This window comes from Myripristis murdjan, chromosome 5, assembly GCF_902150065.1.
Source record: "Myripristis murdjan chromosome 5, fMyrMur1.1, whole genome shotgun sequence".
NCBI classification, from domain to species: domain Eukaryota; kingdom Metazoa; phylum Chordata; class Actinopteri; order Holocentriformes; family Holocentridae; genus Myripristis; species Myripristis murdjan.
In genome coordinates this window covers 14,132,601-14,150,867 of record NC_043984.1, presented here as the reverse complement: position 1 = coordinate 14,150,867, position 18,267 = coordinate 14,132,601, and the positions used below count along the sequence as shown (strand labels likewise).

Sequence of the window (18,267 nt, the reverse complement as noted above, 5' to 3'; positions counted from 1 at the left end):
AGGATTGGCAGCTGGCCAGCGCAGCTATACTATCACTGCAGGTGTCACCACCATCTTGCTGTGGCAAGAGCCATTTTGATTGGTTTAAGCTGCACAGAGCATCTTTTACGGTAATGGAGATGATTGCATATTTTTTTCCACTTATGTAATAGCACAGCACTGAACAGGTAAATAAGCACCAAGCATGTTACAGTATACTTGAAGTGTATTTCCACACCTCTAGGCTGCTGATTAGCTACATCCATCAATCAAAAATGGTCACACTTTTTCATATCTCTTCAAAACTGAATGTAATATTCCCACAAAATAGATTTCAGTCTCTTCCAATAAAAATAGTTCATGAGACGCACATTATAATCTATAGGTCTTTATTTATTTTTGCAGATAACATATATGGCAATCATGCTTTTCATATAACACCATCTAAAGACATTTATTATATTTTTTTTTACATATAATATTTTACATTAGGCCCATGAAACAGTTAGAAATATACAAAACAATATTCTCTGACTAGACATTTCTATTACATTATTGTCATTATTACTATCATTGTTATTATTATTGTTATTGTAATTATAATTTTTACATTTGAGAAAGATATGTGCTTTAGTTTCTGAGATGGTCATATTATTGCAGAAAACAGCAAATAATATCAGATTTTTTTTCTTCAACATTTAGACAAAAACTTCAGGTTGTACGGACATTCACAGATACATGTATTACACAGTCCAGTTTACAACATCGTTCAAGAGAGAAACTGCATTATGGTAGCTTTATACAAAATTCGTGGAACCCTTTATCATTGCACATTTTAATTTATATAGCTTTGCAAAATAAAACAAAATAAAAGGGACATCTTCAACCTGATTCCTGTCGCACGTAGCTGCCACAGAAGCAAATTTTCTGGATCCTTTATTTTAGTAATAGAGATATATTTGTGGAGTTAACTCATCTACATCACAAATTCAGCATCTACATGTCTTTTTTTTATATTGCCGAACAACTTGATATGTAATAATAGGTTTTCCTTTACCAAATGAAAAGGAATAGTTTCAGTGGTGTTGGCCTGTATAATATCTGACTATGTCCTGTTGTCTTGTCAAAGGAGCCAGCGATACTTTTGACAACATCATCCTCTGGCCTAGCCAATGTTTTTCTGTCATCATCAGATATTAGAAATCTGCACCTGCAACGGGACAGAAACTTACTATGGCTTGCGCTAAAAAGACTGACTGAAGGCCTTCACAGTTCTGACCGTGAAAAAAAACAACAAAAAAACAAACAAACGTATGCTAGTGAAATAGCACTAAAAAATGAGACAACAATTTGGATCAGCTTTTGAATATGTCATGTGCTTTAATATTGTGTAGTCTGTATGTTTTTATGTTCTGATATTGGTGGGAATCATGTTGGATAAAAAAAAAAAAAAAAAAAAACTGATGGAAAAACAGACTTTTTTATTCCTTTTTTCAGTGTATTGCGGTAGTATCTGAGAGAATTTGGTCATTTCCATCTTTGTTCCTGAGGAGTGGGTTGCTAAGTAACGGTTTCAGTCAGAGTAGCGGTAGCTATCACAGAAGTCCCCTGTCATCCTTCATTACTATTGCAGCAGCCATTTGCAGCCTATTCTTTCTCAAATGCTGGAAAGTAGAACTGAATACGCATAGACCTATCGCAACACAAAACATCTCTTTTTCAATCAGCTGGTTTTCAGTATTTGAGAGATGGCCCAAAATACACATTTTCAAAATATTTCCTCTCAGGCAAAAGTGCAGCAGTACTCCATTGCGAATGCATGCAGTCAAAAGTCAGACTTCTGCAATGGTTACATCTTTATATTTGTACTGTTAGTGGTGGTGGTGGTTCACAAATCCAAATGGTGTTCGTAGGCTGATATTAAGTACCCTGTTGCTTTGCAATGAGGCAAATGGGGATGCTTGATTTTTGTTTTAGCGATCATCAGCGGGTCAAATGTCTTCACCAATCTTTTGAACATGAGAGTATGATTTTGGTCCTTCTCACTCTTACATAGAAAACATCCTAAAAGTGATTCTAAAAAAAGATTCAGACAACATACAAAGTTACTGTGCTTTAGAAAACAAAGAAACAATTTTAACAGTCTCTTGCTATTTATACTATATAGGTTATTTTTGCTTTTGTCACAGGTATTCAATCATGCCCAAAGGGTTCGGATGCTTTGAAATCCTCACTGGACTTGTGCTTTTCAAAGGTAGTCCCAGAACTGGGTGGTAAACATTACTGGATAACTGCAGGGTACTGGGAGGGAATGATAGTCTGGCTAAATAATATTTTACACATATAAGGAGATTTGGCCTTACCTGTTGCACATTCCCATAAAGTCTTTGCGCTAAATTCAATTTTCAATTTCCTCTTTGCAATTTTCATATTGCATTTATTCACCTACTACATTGCATTCAATTTAATGTATTTATTTCATGTACAAGCAAAATGAATTTACTCTATAGTTTTCTTTGTACAGTAATGTAGTTTAATAGATTAATTACTTGTAAATATCTTTAAATTAGCACAATACTGTTGAATCACACCGGGCCTCCAAATTTAAATTATAAATTCAAAATACAGTAATTTCCTAGGTCACATTTCCTTTTCTAGAAAGACTAACAATTTTTTGCATAATGAAATTCAAACTATCACAACAACTTTGCTGGGTAGTTTGTCTTTCCTCACAATTTTTATAACTCTGTATTATACAAATAAACAAACAGAAAAACCCCTAAAAATAATGGTGTAATCAGGTTGGTCTCGCGTGTCCCCAGGAGGTAGGTGAATAAAAGCAGACGTGGAAGTCTGGTGGTTGTTCCCAACCTTGATTACGTTTTTTCTGTATGTGGAGCGCCAGTCTGGCCCATTAGACAGAGACACAGGCAGAAGGTTCTAGATGTAAGCTTCCTCGTTGGCAGGGTTCTGGTTCTGGTTTTCTGTCTGCTGCTCGGGGCCGTTTTCCTGGGCCTTCACCAGCACCACCGGCTTGATCATTAGCCTCAGACGCTGGGAGGGAGAGGCACAGAGAAGAAGAATAAAACAGCTGAGAGATACTCAGATATTGCCAATCAAAATAATAATAATAACAGTAGTGATAGATAAATAAAAATGAGACATCTGTGATTTGCAGAAGAAAAAAAAAACAGTTTAAAAGTTCACAATTACCCTCAAAAGCTGAAACAAAACACACCTGCCAACAGCTTAAGGCTTAATATCGATTGCACCACCTCAGGCTCTGAGTGTAATGGTGCGTTCAGGCGGACCTCATCAACTTGTAAAGTCGGAAATTTCCAAATTAATGATGGGAAATTTGGATTCAAATGGCCGTAACTTGTAAATACAAGTGTAATTTGGATATTTGGATATTTAAACAATATCCAGGTTTCACCTTGACATGTGTGGCCTTGAAAAAACAATGCATCAGCTCAATGGAATATAAAATCCATACAACTTTTCAACCACATTGAATGGATACATATTGTGCAAATCAGTGTAACAGGAACCAGTCCTATCATTAAGCAAGCAGCAGTGATCTGAAGAATTCACCCCTGTTGTTTATTTTTTGAATCTTTTGGTGGAGCATGTCACTGGTCAAGCTTTCTGACATCACAGTGCACATGCAGTTATCACCTAAACATGGGTGTTCATGTGATATTTGTCTGACGAGCTGATGAGGAGTGCACTGATGCAGCATAAGCATGCTTACACAAGGTACTCTAAGGAAACATGGTGATGGGTGATCTATACCATTTGGAGAATAAAAATCAAACCACTGGTGGTTATATTCCTCAGATAATAAAAGTCACACAATTTGCACTTTATTTTACCGACAAATGGTTCAGGGTCTGCAAAAATTCCAGAATAAGATTTTCTTTGGTCCCAGAGCCCAAAATTAGCCCCTAAAACAGAATCTAAAAACTCATACTTGTCAAACCATCTGAAATGCGGATGGCTCTGGAGCTGGGATGGCTCCTCTGTAGGCATCCATGTGGAGTGTTTGTGAAAGCAAGCGTCCGCCTGGGTGCAGAGCACTAATCAGCTGGCTGATTGCTACAATTAGACAATCAGCCATCAGCTGGTACTGAAGGATCTGACACCTGCACATCGCCTCTGACAGTCTCTGTTGCTTTGCCAGCAATTACAGCTCATTTATCCTCTCAGCGGCAGCTTTAGAGTCATTCGTTACGGAGCTATATGTGTCACTAAGGACTGTATGGATGTAAGGTTATTATTCAGTCCATTATAGACGATTGCCAATCGAAGATCCCTCAATGTCAGAGGCATGCCTGAAAAGCTATTATCTGCCAGTGATTAAGAGCATCAGATCAGTGAAATGTACTATTCAATCTACTGCATACAGATGCATGCCATTTATTGAGACCTCAGTGTCTGGTATAGCAAAAAGGCAGCAAGAATTGTTTAACATTGAACTAATTAGAATCTCCATTTTGGTAATCCTTTTATTGCTACTCTATTCTCCATGCCAAATTATCACTTCTTTATCCAGCATGCTAATGTGTTTGCTCAAAAGCACTGAGTTAAATAAAGTATTACAACACAATTATGGTGCACTGAACAAAAGGACAGTGGGTTAAGCTGTTTTAACACACAGTGCGAAAAGCTGGTACTGCTAATATTATCAGCTATTTTGCAAATGATGGAAATATATGGTAAGTGAAGATGATGTCAGTTCCAGGTCAGTGTACACTGCAGTGCATCATTATGTCAGGATGCATTGGTTTACTTAGAACAAATGTGGCGAATGCTGTAGTTAAAGGCTTGTTTGTCCATCCCTTTATGTATTAGACCAAGGGATGTTGGCCTTACCTCTTTGTATGTGCCCTTGAGTGTGAGGAACATGTAGCCCATATAGCCAGGGATGAGGACCATGGAGGAGAGGGCCATGCACCAGCCCACCCCCTGGCCCCAGGCTGGGAACACATAGTCACCCATAGTGAGGGGAACCATCTGCACGGCGCTAAACAAGAACACTCCCTGGGATGTGAGAGACACAGGGAAATACATCTTAACATCCTTGTCGTCATTCATCGATTTCATCACTTTCTACATTCATACTCATCCGTTTGGTTGAGAGTGGACAAGCAATCAAACTGCTGCTTGAACGACTGTTTGAAAGCAATTACCACTCTTAAATTTCACAAATACTGATCCATGATGAACCTGATTTTGCCTTTTTGTGGCCTGCTTCTGAAACACTTCTGCTGTTTGGAACTTCTAAATAAGACTCTTTACACACCCACTGCTGTTTTACTAATAGATTCCAATGGAAATGTTGGTGAGACTGTAGAATGAGATTTTAGTCTGAAAAGCCTCTGATGGTATTACAATAAGATACAGTCTGACAGTAATGTCATTTTAAGTATATTGCACCGCTGGCAGCTGATGAATCCAATCCATCTTTAAACTGATGGAAGTCGGGTTTGAGTTTCATGCACATGTTCATCAAGCTGTTATGGAGAAACCATAAAGCAGTGCGGCGTAAGGATCGCAGCTGTTAACAACTTCACTAGAGACCTTGTAAACCTCAATATCGTACGTAACTAAAAGAGATTGTTCCCTGTTAGGTGACTGTTATATAGTTGGTTTAATTCTGCCTGCTACATAAAGATAACACTTACAGCCACAATGAGCGGAGTGAAAACAACCCAGCAGGCCTTCCACCACAGACAGGGCCTGTAGCCAATCATCTCCTCGATGTTGTCATAGAACTTATTTGCACCTGAAACAAAAAGCATAAACATAGAAAGAGTATGTACACTGACCAAAGTCCTGTGACACCTGAACATAATTGTTATATAATGTAAGTGCAGTGACACACTAAAATTAAGGCTCACCTTAGACCTCATGTTCCTAGTCTAACTCTTTAGTTGTTAGTTCCTGTGTGCCAGCAATGAAAGCTATTAAATGTGGGCAATCCTTAGACAGAGGGATTATTAAGCCTCTGGATCCTAAGTCAGGTCATTTCAAAAATTTTGAATTTTTTGTGGCTCACCATAGAACCATGAAATGGAGACGCACTCAAAGAAGACCAGGAAGAGCAGGCACATTCCACTGGCCGAGTAGTAGTCAAATAGCTTGAACACATACAGTCCACCCTGGTGAGGAGAGACACAGGAAGAGAAGAAGACAATGATGAGACAGATGAAAAAGAGGGGAGAACAGAGGAGAGGCAATTATAGTATTAGATTTACAGCGTAGTACAAAACCGGTCAAGTGGAATAACACCCAGGGCGAGAGCACCAGTAGCGGTGGCTGGTGAGGGTTAGCGACGTCTCATTGGTGAGCCTGGAATCGGTGAGTATGGATTCCTTGTGGAGACACTGTGTTGTGATAGAGGGCCAGCGCAGACCAGGCCAGCACAGATCAGGCATCTCCCAGTCCAGAGTCTCTTGCGCCTATCAGGTCATTCTGGGAACCAGCTCAAAAGGACCTGCTCAGTGATCCCAGGCGAGCACTTCTACTCTGTGAAGCTTGATATACACAGCCCAGAGCGCTGATTAGGGTAACTGCCTCATCGTGCATGTGGCATGATGTGAATCCAGTGTGGCAGAAGTAGAGGGATGATGCAGGGTCTTCTGGTGTCGTAGGCAAATATGACCTTAGAGTGATTTTGTCGTTATCAAGTTCACTAGTAGATGCATACAGAAGGGGTTTGACCTACTTTTTGTTGACTTTTGATTTTAGCCAATATCACAGCCACTGCTACAATGATGGAAAATGGAAGTATTAGCTGTAATATATGAAGTATGAAACCTAAAGCATTCATTGCTTACATAAGTCCCTTTCAGAGTGTTAAATGATCAATGTACTAACCTGTAAGAGGTATTTTAATGGTGTAGCTGTTCCATATACTGTTGGCTAGCTTTTACTCACCATACTGCATTATTTTTTATATTATGCATATAAAAGCCTATCCTGAAAGGTTACCAGTAACTACAGCTATCAGGTAAACATAGTGCTGACTTGTATCTGTACAAAGTTCGTCACTAAAGAGGTGTTTTCACGTGTCTGTGCACGCCCCTAAAATCTGAGACTCAGACATATCCTGGGGAAGCTAAATTTGGTAAATCAGAGTTCCAACAGCCAATCCCATCAATTGATGAGGTGCTGCTTTGCATATCGTCAGCACCAGCTTCACTGGTCGTGTTTTGTTTTCAAAAAAAAAAAATATCAAGCAACAGCACCAACTTGAAATGGCTGCTTCACATGAGCAATATTAGTTTAACTAAGAGATTTGCTGATTTTTTTGGTTTGGTTACATGGTTAAATTATCAACTACGGCACAACATCCACAAGTGTCACTTATGAACTTCCTGGTGGAGCTGTCCTTGATAACTGTTTTAAAAGGCTGCTTCACATGAACGGTATTAATGTAACTCAGAGATTAAAAAAAAAAAAAAATGTTTTACATGAATAGATTGTCAGATGTAATACAAGTTACTAGCTGGTATGCCAGCAGGCAGGGAGGTGGGAGAAGACTATTTGCATATTCATAGATATCTGAATACTTAATGAAGGCAATGTGTAGCATTATATCCAAGCCATTTTAAGGCATGAAGGGATGTTTTTTTCCTTATAAAAAGAAAAAAGAAAAATAAAGGAACAATTTCTAAGTATGTAATACTGATTAACAGAGATGTTTTTTTAGGGGTTAAATCAATGGCTGGTAAGGGACTTGGTAGGGTAGGGACAACCTACCTACCTACAACCTACCAAACATATCAAAATACAGCCAGTATGTTATCAAATGAGCACAGAGCAGAACTATGATAAAAGAGTCAGATAATATAATCATAATATATTGTACATTCATTAGTTCCTGATGTCCCATAGATCATAGTCAGATATTCAAGCTCAGACGCAAAGAGGGAATTTTCTGTCTGATCTTCAAAAATTTGTAACAATAATTGGTTTAAAACTAATATGACTCATTTACTGTGATATAGAGATTCAGATTAATGTCATGTTGTGTTGTGAGATTTAACAGAATGCATGAAGACACATCAGAAGGGAAGTCGATATATATTTTCATTGAATACGTAGGTATTGAAGACAACAGATGGAATTATAAATGTTCTGTAGGATAAAAGAAATGTTGTGAGCTGCAGGTTAAGAATGATTGCTATTCATTAAGAATATGTCAAATGACCTGTGCTATTTGAGACACACAGCTGCACCCTGAATCAGTATGGACCCTGACCTTTTACCTTTGATGTTGTTTGGACTGCATGTGAAGGTCACTTGGCTAATTCACTGCTGGGTAAACAGCCTCCCAGGTTACTGGGCCAGCTGCTGGTTATGTTGCTGGCCTCCTGTGGGAAACTTCACAACTCCATGTTTTACCTCTGTAACATGTCTAGAATACATGGCTAAGAGTTAGCAATTCAGCATTTTTGAAATCGAATTTTTCACAGTTGGAGACCCTGGGCTTCTGCTGGCCTCTGTCAGTATTGGAGATGATGATGGTGATGATGATTTAAGAAGGAATAGCTTGATTTGATATGTATCAGTCCATATTATACATGGAATAATTTATTTATATGAATTAGTCTTGTGAAGTACCATCTCTGAGCAACTGCCTCATAACATTTGTGTGGTTGAAGGGTTGACGTTAAAAAAAATTGTAAACACTGAATACATTTTCCCATGGAATACTTAATAAACTGAATAAAGTCAGACTTGATATTTACCCGGACAAGCAACAGACATCAATCTTGACAGTCAACCAGGGAGAATTAATATGAGTGTATCTTAATATGAGAATATTTTAAAATAAGTGCTACTTAAGATAAGTAGAGAGTCTCTGTGTGCTGCTGGATTATCCAGTAAGGAAAGGCACTTACCTGTGTGATGTTGGACAGTCCAATGATGTAGGAGACGAGACAGACACAGGCAATGAAGAGCTCTCGTCTATTTCTGAGAATCCGAGGGAATTCATCCACCAGTGCAGTGATGAAGCCTTCCACGGTGCAGAACTGCAGAGATGACAAGACTTGTTTTGTAACAGTGTTACAATGCTGTTGCTTCAGTGTCACAATACAGAGTCTATCTCTACAATATGCATAAATGAAGAGGCTGCTCATTAAAAAAACTAATTTAAAAATTCTATAGACTCATTAAAATGACTGCAGAATTATTAGAATTGTTTATCAGCGATATGAAAACCGCTAGACTGAGCAGAACTGAATGGATGCTGAAAAAAACATTGAAACTAAGTCACCACACAACATTTTTGCTTTGTCATAACAATGTGGCATCATAAAGTTATGACAATCGTCGACTGTTAGGACTGAAGTGAAGGAAATGCAAGACTAAGAGTAAGTTAATGACCTTACACTAAGGTTATTACAGTTTTAAGACCCATTATGAAACCTTACACCCATTTGTAATAAATGAATGCAATAGCAGATTAATCCTAGGCTTAAACATGACTAATCTGAAGTTTTCTTTAAAAAAAAAAAAAAAACTTTTTTCACTTACACTAGAAAATAATTTGATTGCCAAAAACAGGAGTTATGCAACAGTGCAGCTGAGGTGAGGCACTTTTATGGCATATATTATAGCATACATATTTTGCTTTTGTTGGGGTGCATGATATCATCACAGACTGAAATAGTGAAAAACTTCACATTAGGACAAATAATTACAGTCCTACAACCTTATGTGAGGCATTTTTTCCTTTTTATTCTCTTTACCTGACTGTCAATTCCCAGCATCAGCAGCATGGAGAAAAAGAGGATGGCCCAGAGAGGGGAGATGGGAAGCTGGGTGACGGCCTCAGGATAAGCCAAAAACGCCAGACCAGGTCCTGGGAAAAGACAGAGAGTGAAGCTAAAGACGATGACCTGTGATTTACAACAGGACACTAATAAAAGCTGAGTTGGAAGGAAAGTTACAGGACCCAGCTAATAAACGTAATAAGATGCATTAATTGCTTATAGTAATTAACTGGATTTATTAGCACAGAATAATATATTTTTAGTAAGTCATAAAAAAGAACTCAAGTACAATGGTATCCTTCCAAAAAACTGAAAAGTAGAAAATTAGAACTCAGCCTTGGTAAGTGCTATTACAGAGGACTAGCAGTTTTGCAAAATCACTGAGAATAACTCATTTCTAATCGATGCATTAAAGTGCAGCAAACATAACTGCCAGGCTAACACCTTCGCTTTCCGCCTGACATGATAACTGACAGCACATCTAGAGAGTTATAGGTCTAATTTTTGTGCAGTTATGAGTGTCTCTTCTCAGGGCCTATTGTCACTATTGAGTTTCAACATTGATTGCAATTACCTGAGGCTGCCACATCAGCGATGGGTTTCTTTGTCACATTGGCCATGAATCCCACGATGGAGAAGATGACAAAGCCAGCGAACATGCTGGTGAAGGAGTTGATGCAGCAGACAATGACAGAGTCTCTGTAGGGGAGAGACAAAGCGCGAGGCAGCCATTGTTACGCCTGTATCAATTCTTTATCAACCCGTCACACATTGTAGAGAAGGGCGGGGGCGAAGAGGGGGGAAACGGGGAAAGGGACAGAGAGAAGCCATTTCCTGTAGTAGCACTGAAGCCCAATACGTTTTATTGACCTGTTCATTTAAAATGGGAATCAGCCGTTTTAACATATTTTTGTGGCCAAGGACAGAGCAAGCCACGAATGTAGTTGGGAAACTGGCAAGTGTTTATTCTCTACTGTGACACTGGCAGAGGCAAGCGAATCCCTGTGCTTCTCTCTACAGAGACAGACAGCAGAGCTACAATAATGAAACTGACTGACACAGCTGGAGGCTCAAATAGCCCTGAAATAGACTGTCCAAAATATAGTATGTTGCCAGGAAACCAAAAACAACCCTGTGAAGTGACATCTTCAGTGTGGACCGCCTGAATGTTGCACAACCAAATTGTACCCTTACAGAGTACTGTATGGCTCAGGCTGCTCAAAAAAGCATTTTTGAGTGAACCGTGCTTCAGTGATATCTGAAATGCACTATATTTTCTTGTGAATAGGTATTTACTTCATGTAGGATTTTGCATTTCTGTGATGAATCAACCTGAACTGTAACCTACTTGTGTCACATTTTATACATATTCAATGATCAGTTTACTGTATTTCATGCGTAAACCACCAGAAAAAATCAGCTTGAGCTGTCACATACCTGTATACATTATTGTTGAAAGGGTTGTAGCTACCCAGAGCGATCAGAGAACCTAACCCCAGCCCGTAGGAGAAGAAAATCTGAGTGGCAGCATCCAGCCACACCTGACACACAGAGATGAAAAAAGAGGTTCAAATAATCAGGTGCAAATAAAAGCTTGGGCAGTTTTGCAGCGGAATACAATCACATGTGTGTAAAACATGTTTATGATTCATCTCATTTTACTGTTTGTATGACTTTGTTTGATCCTCTGAGGCAATTTAACTATCTGATAAACTCATACCCAACACATTGTGCACCTATTGTTTATTGTACACCTTTATCATGCACAGCTTGGTACCAATCTAACAAGTACCAGCTCGTTCCATCCCTTCCTAACTCAGCTAGCTTCACCTCACCTCGCCTGAGCTTTGTAACTGTGTGCAATATGGTCAAGTCCTTTGCGTTATGCAATCTCCACATACAGAGAATCCTGTCACATGTCTAAAAATGAATGATATGGTCTTTATAGTCTTTGCTGGATACAGACATTGTATAACAACCCTACTAATGACACACTTTGGTGTATCAACAACCACTTGGGAGCCTACAACATGACGGCCAAAATGATGTCAGAGAAAGAATGAGCTGATCAAAAATGTGTAATGATCATATATGAGGCTGCTTTAGCATGATTCATAAAGGTGTAAACATTAAAGAAGTGTTTTTAACACACAGGTTAATGGGTTTTTATGACTATCGATGCAACATGTAGACAGCGCACACTGCAACGCATCTCCATCTTAAGTCATTTGGTCTAAAATTCAGCATCAGTGTCTTCTCTTCCTCATAACAAGTGAAAAAAATCTGACAGTGGGATGTGATAATACATTTTTTTGGGGGAACAAGTTTAAAAATGTTGAAGTAAGACACAATAAGGCAGATCAGTATCACTAGTATCACGGAAATTCTGGAAACAAGTGGATTAGCACTGAAAAGTGTGAGTATGTCACATTTTTAAAACAGAATATGAGACTAAATGACTTACAATGGGGATTTTTTATAGTGCACCAACAGAGGGATGAGTCATCCACAGTTTGATGGTAAATAAAGAGGCATTCTCACAAACCAATGGAAAAAACTGTCTCAGACATCTGGGCCTGTCAACATCAAGTGGCAGATCAGAGAAAGTACCTCAGACTCCTTTAGTTTGTCAAAGTCTGGGGTGATATAGAAAAGGATCCCATCCATGGCCCCGGGGAGAGTAATACCACGGCAAAACAGGATGAACAGCATGAAGTAGGGGTATGTGGCTGAGAAGTACACCACCTGTAGGACAAAAAGTCATCATGAGGGAAAAGAAAACTGTCTTGCTAAGCAAGGAGGGGTCCTATAAACTTCTCCCAACATGTGAGTCCATGAAGCAATGTGATGTGAGTGAACTTTGCTGTGCTCATAAGATTTTCTTCTGTAAGACAACAGAGCTGAAGGAGTGGTGAAAGTTATTCAAGCCATTGTGAATAGTGTTACAGTGCTGTGCCACTGAGCCCCGGGCACAGTACAGTGACCTAGTGAGCCGTTCTCTAGAGGCAGGATGACCCCACAATGCCTGGGTTCAGCTCACTTCAACTGCACCACCTCCCTCCCTCTTCTGCACTCATTTTGCGCTGTGCCATTAAAGTCAACACAATTCAGATCATTTGCAATCTTAAACAGATCATACCAGAAAAGACACAGCTATGAAAACAATAATACGTTATTCACACCACTTTGAGATATGAAACAAGGGAGTGGAAGAGGAGTTTTGATGTAAAAATGAGCAAATTGCAAATGTTATTTGTCAGAGAGTATTCTTTGGTTGAGCTGGCAGAACATGGCAAAAACACTGCCAAGGCTAGATGTTTGTGTCCCATTGAGGAAAATGTTGGCACTTGTGGTACTCTAAGGTACGCTAAGGTTTTTTTTTTTTTTTTTTTAAACAAAGGCTGACTTTACAGGAGGAAGCTGTGAGGGTTATGGGCATGGATTATCTAGTTTGTAAAAAAAAATTGAAAAAAAAAAAAACCCTGCTTTGAAAACATTTCAATAATATCTGGCTCTTGGACATTAACTTCAGCCCCACATCCATCCTGACAAGGAACATAAACTCAGTACAAAACAAGATAAAAATGGAATGGATAAGTGTGAAGTGATAAATGCCTCCATTTTGAACATTAATTAAATATTTAAAGAAGGTTTTGGTTGTGCTAGTCATATGACCTCGAAGGTTGCATTTAATTTGTTTGCAAAGAATCATTTCTCAAAGCAAGAAAGTAGACAGTTGAGACTTATTTGAGATGCATGTTATAGAAAAAATATACACAAATTCTGTTATAGTAGAAAATGTCTCCTTTGATTTCTAACCGTAAACCTTGAATAATTACATCTAAAGTAATACAAGTAGCATTATGTGTATTCTATTTTAGGATGGATCTTCCCTTGAATTTTCCTATGTTTTCTCCTTGAACTTACTTTGCCAGTCCAGCTGACTCCCTTCCAGATACAGAAGTAGACAAGGACCCATGCAATGGCAAGTGTGATGGCCAGTGGCACCCTGACCTCCCCTGGCTTCTCCAGACCATCTGTCAGCTGGTGCATGTTGCGTCTGCAGGACACAAGTAAAGTGGCTTTACTAAACCAAACACATGTAGCCTTGGTCTAATACAGCCTGGATGCACACACACGCACACACACACACACACACACACACACACACACACACACACACACACACACACACACACACACACGTAGCACAGCACAGAACAGTACTGCACAGATTACTATACCTGTGTTTGAGACTGCAAATTGCAGTGGTCTAAAAATAATTTATCATCATCATTGTAATTGTTACTCATCACATTTTTAAATATTACTTGTCTTTTCCTTTGTTGTCTTCTCTTTTTTGTTTAAGGCCAATTTTTCTCTCTTTGAATGATATCTTAAGGTAGGTAAACATTGCACAATGATGTGTGCTTATTGAGAATGAAAGTTGCCATCACATTCCAAATGTTCACACCCGAATATAACCATGATCTTCACCAAGCGCATTCAGTGAAATGCCCTTTATATGCATCTAAAATCTGGTCACGATGGTGCAGTGGCCCCATCATCTGCCCAAAACTGATTCTAGGTGCAGCTTACTCCCAGAACTCCACCACAGCGCTGGTGAGGTTGGAGGTGTCTGTTATGGAGTAGTTGGTGTAGCAGCGGTCTGTGTTCCAGGGATTGCCACAAGACTGCCATGGCAGTTCCTGGAAACAAACAAACAAAAAAAATCACACATACACAAAAAGAATCACACAGACAGCTCTCTTCACTTGGACCATTCTCCCACTGCCGGGTCCCATTCTCCCTTGCTGTCACACAGCCAAGTCCAAGATACTCACTCGGGACATTGGGATTTCATGGTTTTCTCAAAGGGATGAATGCCTCATCGCCAAATGCATTTATCAATACTGTGTGTAAAGGTCTAATTATGTGGGAAAGGAAGTAATAAATGTCATACTCAGTTAAGGGTTGTGTGTTCTTACGTGAGGTGCACTGGCAAAGAGATGCTGCCACAGGACTAAAAGGGTTTGATTGATGTAAATGTAAAAATCCAAAGTGAGAAAAAAAAACTATATGTGCATAGTTAGCAGGGTGAGATCTTGATCATTTTCCCTACAAACATGCTAAAGGTAAGACATGTTCCATTACACCCAGGACAGCTTGGATAAAATGTCATATACTCACAGTGGTGAAGGAGTTGTACAGATAGTAAATAGCCCAGCTAATGATTACAATATAATAGATATTCAGCCAGAAGGACAGCACAGCAGCAGCCAGTCCCACACCTACAACAGCAGAACAGTATGGGCAAGGTGTTAAATACTGTGTAATTATTTGTGTCAAAAAAGAGAAAATGGTCACACACACACACACACACGTGTGTGTGTGTGTGTGTGTGTGTGTGTGTATAAACATGATATTCAGAATTTATACGAGAAAAAGTGAAAAAAAAAAAAAAAAAAGTCCCTATGATTGTGTCTAAAATCGACTTAATGAAACGCACTGAGCACAACAATTCATAGTTTAGAGGCTTAATGGTGTCATGAAAGGGCGGCCTTTACCTTTGAACATGGGGGCGAGTTTCCACACTCCGAGCCCTCCAATAGACGTGTATTGACCAAGAGCCGTCTCGAGAAGGAACAGGGGCATACCAGCAAATATGAGGGTCAAAAAGTAAGGAATCAAGAAGGCCCCTGAATAAGAGGTGAGAAGTAAAGGCGTGTAAGTGAAGGTGAACCATGAACCATTAACATTCAAGATAATCCAGACAAGCCATTTGGTAAACGGAATATTTTTGTTTCACACTGCGCCCCAGATCACAGCGCAGGATAGGCACTTGTGCGCAATTACGCACGGCTACGAGGGGGGTAAGTGAGGGGTGGGGGGCACTTGAGATTTATTTAAATGAAAGGCCCTGGAGGCAGACTGGCAGGTTTTAATGTCGAGATCTTTGACCTCCTTTTGTTCTTTGGGTAAACAGGAAAAATGCCAAAAAAAAAAAAAAAAAAAAAAAAAAAAAATATCTTGATTACCTCCTCCGTTTTTGCCACATAAATAAGGAAATCTCCAGACATTTCCGAGTCCGATTGCGTATCCGACACAAGAGAGAAGAAAGTCAAATTTTCCAGCCCATGTTTCTCTCTCGGGAATCTCTTTTTTCGTCTTCTGGACTTTCACCACCAAGGTTTTGGGTTTGTCGTTTGGCGTGGTGTTGGACGCGTCGTTCACCGTCTCCGTTAAGACGTGTCCGTCCGAAGCTTTGGTCCCGTTGGTAGCCATGGTACCTCTGGATGTCGGGTAGTCCTGGCCAGTGGACAGAGCGGATTTCAGCACTGGTCCAGGCAAACAGCAGTTTCTTTCTCCTTTATGCCCAGTGCCCAGAAAAATTCGCCTGAAGACGGATAATCAGGGTAATCAGAAAAATCAGGAGCAGCAGAAACGATGACACCTTAATGGATAGGCGACCCTGAAAATAATGGAAATAAATATGTATAACATTAAGCCTTTCATAAAACATTCCAGCGTTGAATCATCAACAACTGTTTTAAATAATGATTATAATAAATAAAAAAGAGAAAAACATTTGCAGTTTCACTTTTTTCTAATGCAAATCTCTAATTTTGATTGCTGTGTAGTGACCTGTTTTTCTGCTTTGTTTCAAGATACTGATACTTGAAAATTCCTGAAAAAGTGAAACTGAATTTTAATTTAAAATTTTTTTAATTTTGTTACCACTTGAGCAGAATTTCCAGTTGTTTTAAGAAAAAATAAGGAAAAAAAATAAATATGAGAAAAGAATGTTTTCTCTCACTGAACTGATAGGATTTAAATAGCTTATTATTCATGCATCCTTTATTTGCATGGTATTTCTTTAGGGGGAGAGCGAAAAAAATTGCCCCATGGTCCGTGAAACCCACGGGATCAAATAAAGACTTCTCACGCAATAAGTATCGGTTTTAATTACTGGGGTGAATGCATGTTAACAAAAATTTAAAGCCCTCTCTTGTTCTTGATTCATTATGCTGTAAATTTAATAGCCCACTTCCCACCGCCGGGGTACAAGAGAAGGGCAATTAAACACATTTAGGAGTCAGATCAGACGATAATGTCCAATGAATCACCTGGAGAGGGCAATAACTTGAATGCAGTACAACTGAATACATATTTTCAGAACACATTTTCAACGATCCAAGTCAAAAGGGCCAATAAATAAATAAATAAATAAATAAATAAATATTAATCATGGTTGTATGGCAAAGCATTTTACCCTGCAGTTTTACATGAACTCGAATCTTGTGCAAAGCAGTGCATTTTCAAAGTGTAATTCAGTTATTTTTTTTTTTTTAGGATGCAAAATAAATATCACTGAGCGGGTAAAATGTCGAGCGTGCCCTCCGCTCACCCTCACCTTTGTGCGTAACTGTGAGGAGCGAAATATTGGGCAACATACAGGCACTTGCTTATGCAGCAGGTCTTTTCGCATTTTGTGCAGATGCTTTCTGAGATGCATATAACATCAAATTTATTTTTAGCATTCCGGGTATATCAACTCAGTTTGTTTAACCTTTGACTTCAAAGAGACAGACAGCCTTAAATCCAAGGGGCCCAGCGAACAAAGAATTACGTGACAGGCGCGTGTTCAATGTTGTTCTCCGCACAGATAAAACATTTACATCTGATATATTCTAACCACATGGCGCCACAAATGATCGGTGGAACATTTATGATTATAAGAAAAACTCTCTCACATTGCATTGCATTGCAATACAGTTGCAGATCCGTGCGCTTTACCCAACACCTTTTAGCGCATCTAGCCTACAATACACAAAACTGATGGTCAACGCTTGTGATTAATCGTGCAACACATAAAACCGTGCTTCTCTTTTTAACATTACAAGAATATACTCACAGTAAAATAATTCCACAGCCAGATTTTCCCCAGTGACAAAATCCGAATGAAACAAAAAAGTTATTTCCGTGCGCTTTTACTGGATCAAACCAAAGTAAAAACTTTGCATCCGAGATTTGCGTGCAAATGTATTATCCTGAGGGGGAAGGATGGCGGACAAATGCGTCTTGGAGTGCGAGGTGCTGTCCAAAAAAGAGTGGTGCTGAAAGAGAGGAGGGGAGAGAAGACGGGGAAAGGAGCTGCCGCCGTCTGAGTTGGAGCGAGCAGGGACGTAACATGGAGCACAGGATCCTCACTCTCATCTACATAGCGTCAATGTCACCTCAAAGTCGACCCTCCCCAACTCCAACATTTCTACCACTGAGATCGCAGCGGGTTTGAGAGAGGAGCATCCTCTTGTCCCAAGGTTTTATATCCTTACTGCTGCCGTTTTTTTTTTCTTTCTTTCTTTTTTTTTTTTTTTTACATCAGCAACTTTCCTCTCTCTCTCTCTCTCTCTCTCTCTCTCTCTCTCTCTCTCTCTCTCTCTCTCTCTCCCTCGCTTCACTCAAGGGCTACTCATAGCCAGTGGATGCATAATGTTCC

General features: G+C 39.3%; 1 protein-coding gene across 2 annotated transcripts; it reads right to left on the bottom strand.

Moving 5' to 3' along the window:
* Nucleotides 1-354: 354 nt before the first annotated feature.
* slc6a1b (solute carrier family 6 member 1b) lies at nt 355-18,042 on the bottom strand. Of its 2 annotated transcripts, none has more exons than XM_030051795.1 (15): nt 17,683-18,042; nt 15,806-16,239; nt 15,335-15,466; nt 14,958-15,058; nt 14,367-14,476; nt 13,695-13,827; nt 12,378-12,512; nt 11,205-11,308; nt 10,342-10,466; nt 9,744-9,856; nt 8,892-9,023; nt 6,041-6,143; nt 5,667-5,767; nt 4,855-5,022; nt 355-3,033 (listed from the first exon to the last, which is right to left on the bottom strand). In XM_030051795.1, the coding sequence occupies exons 2-15, from the start codon at nt 16,050-16,052 to the stop codon at nt 2,920-2,922; spliced, it is 1,818 nt and encodes a 605-aa protein (XP_029907655.1). In that variant the 5' UTR covers nt 16,053-16,239; nt 17,683-18,042; the 3' UTR covers nt 355-2,919. The 2 variants fall into 2 exon arrangements, with proteins under 2 accessions (XP_029907655.1, XP_029907656.1); XM_030051796.1 differs by having other exon boundaries at nt 15,806-16,164.
* Nucleotides 18,043-18,267: the final 225 nt, after the last annotated feature.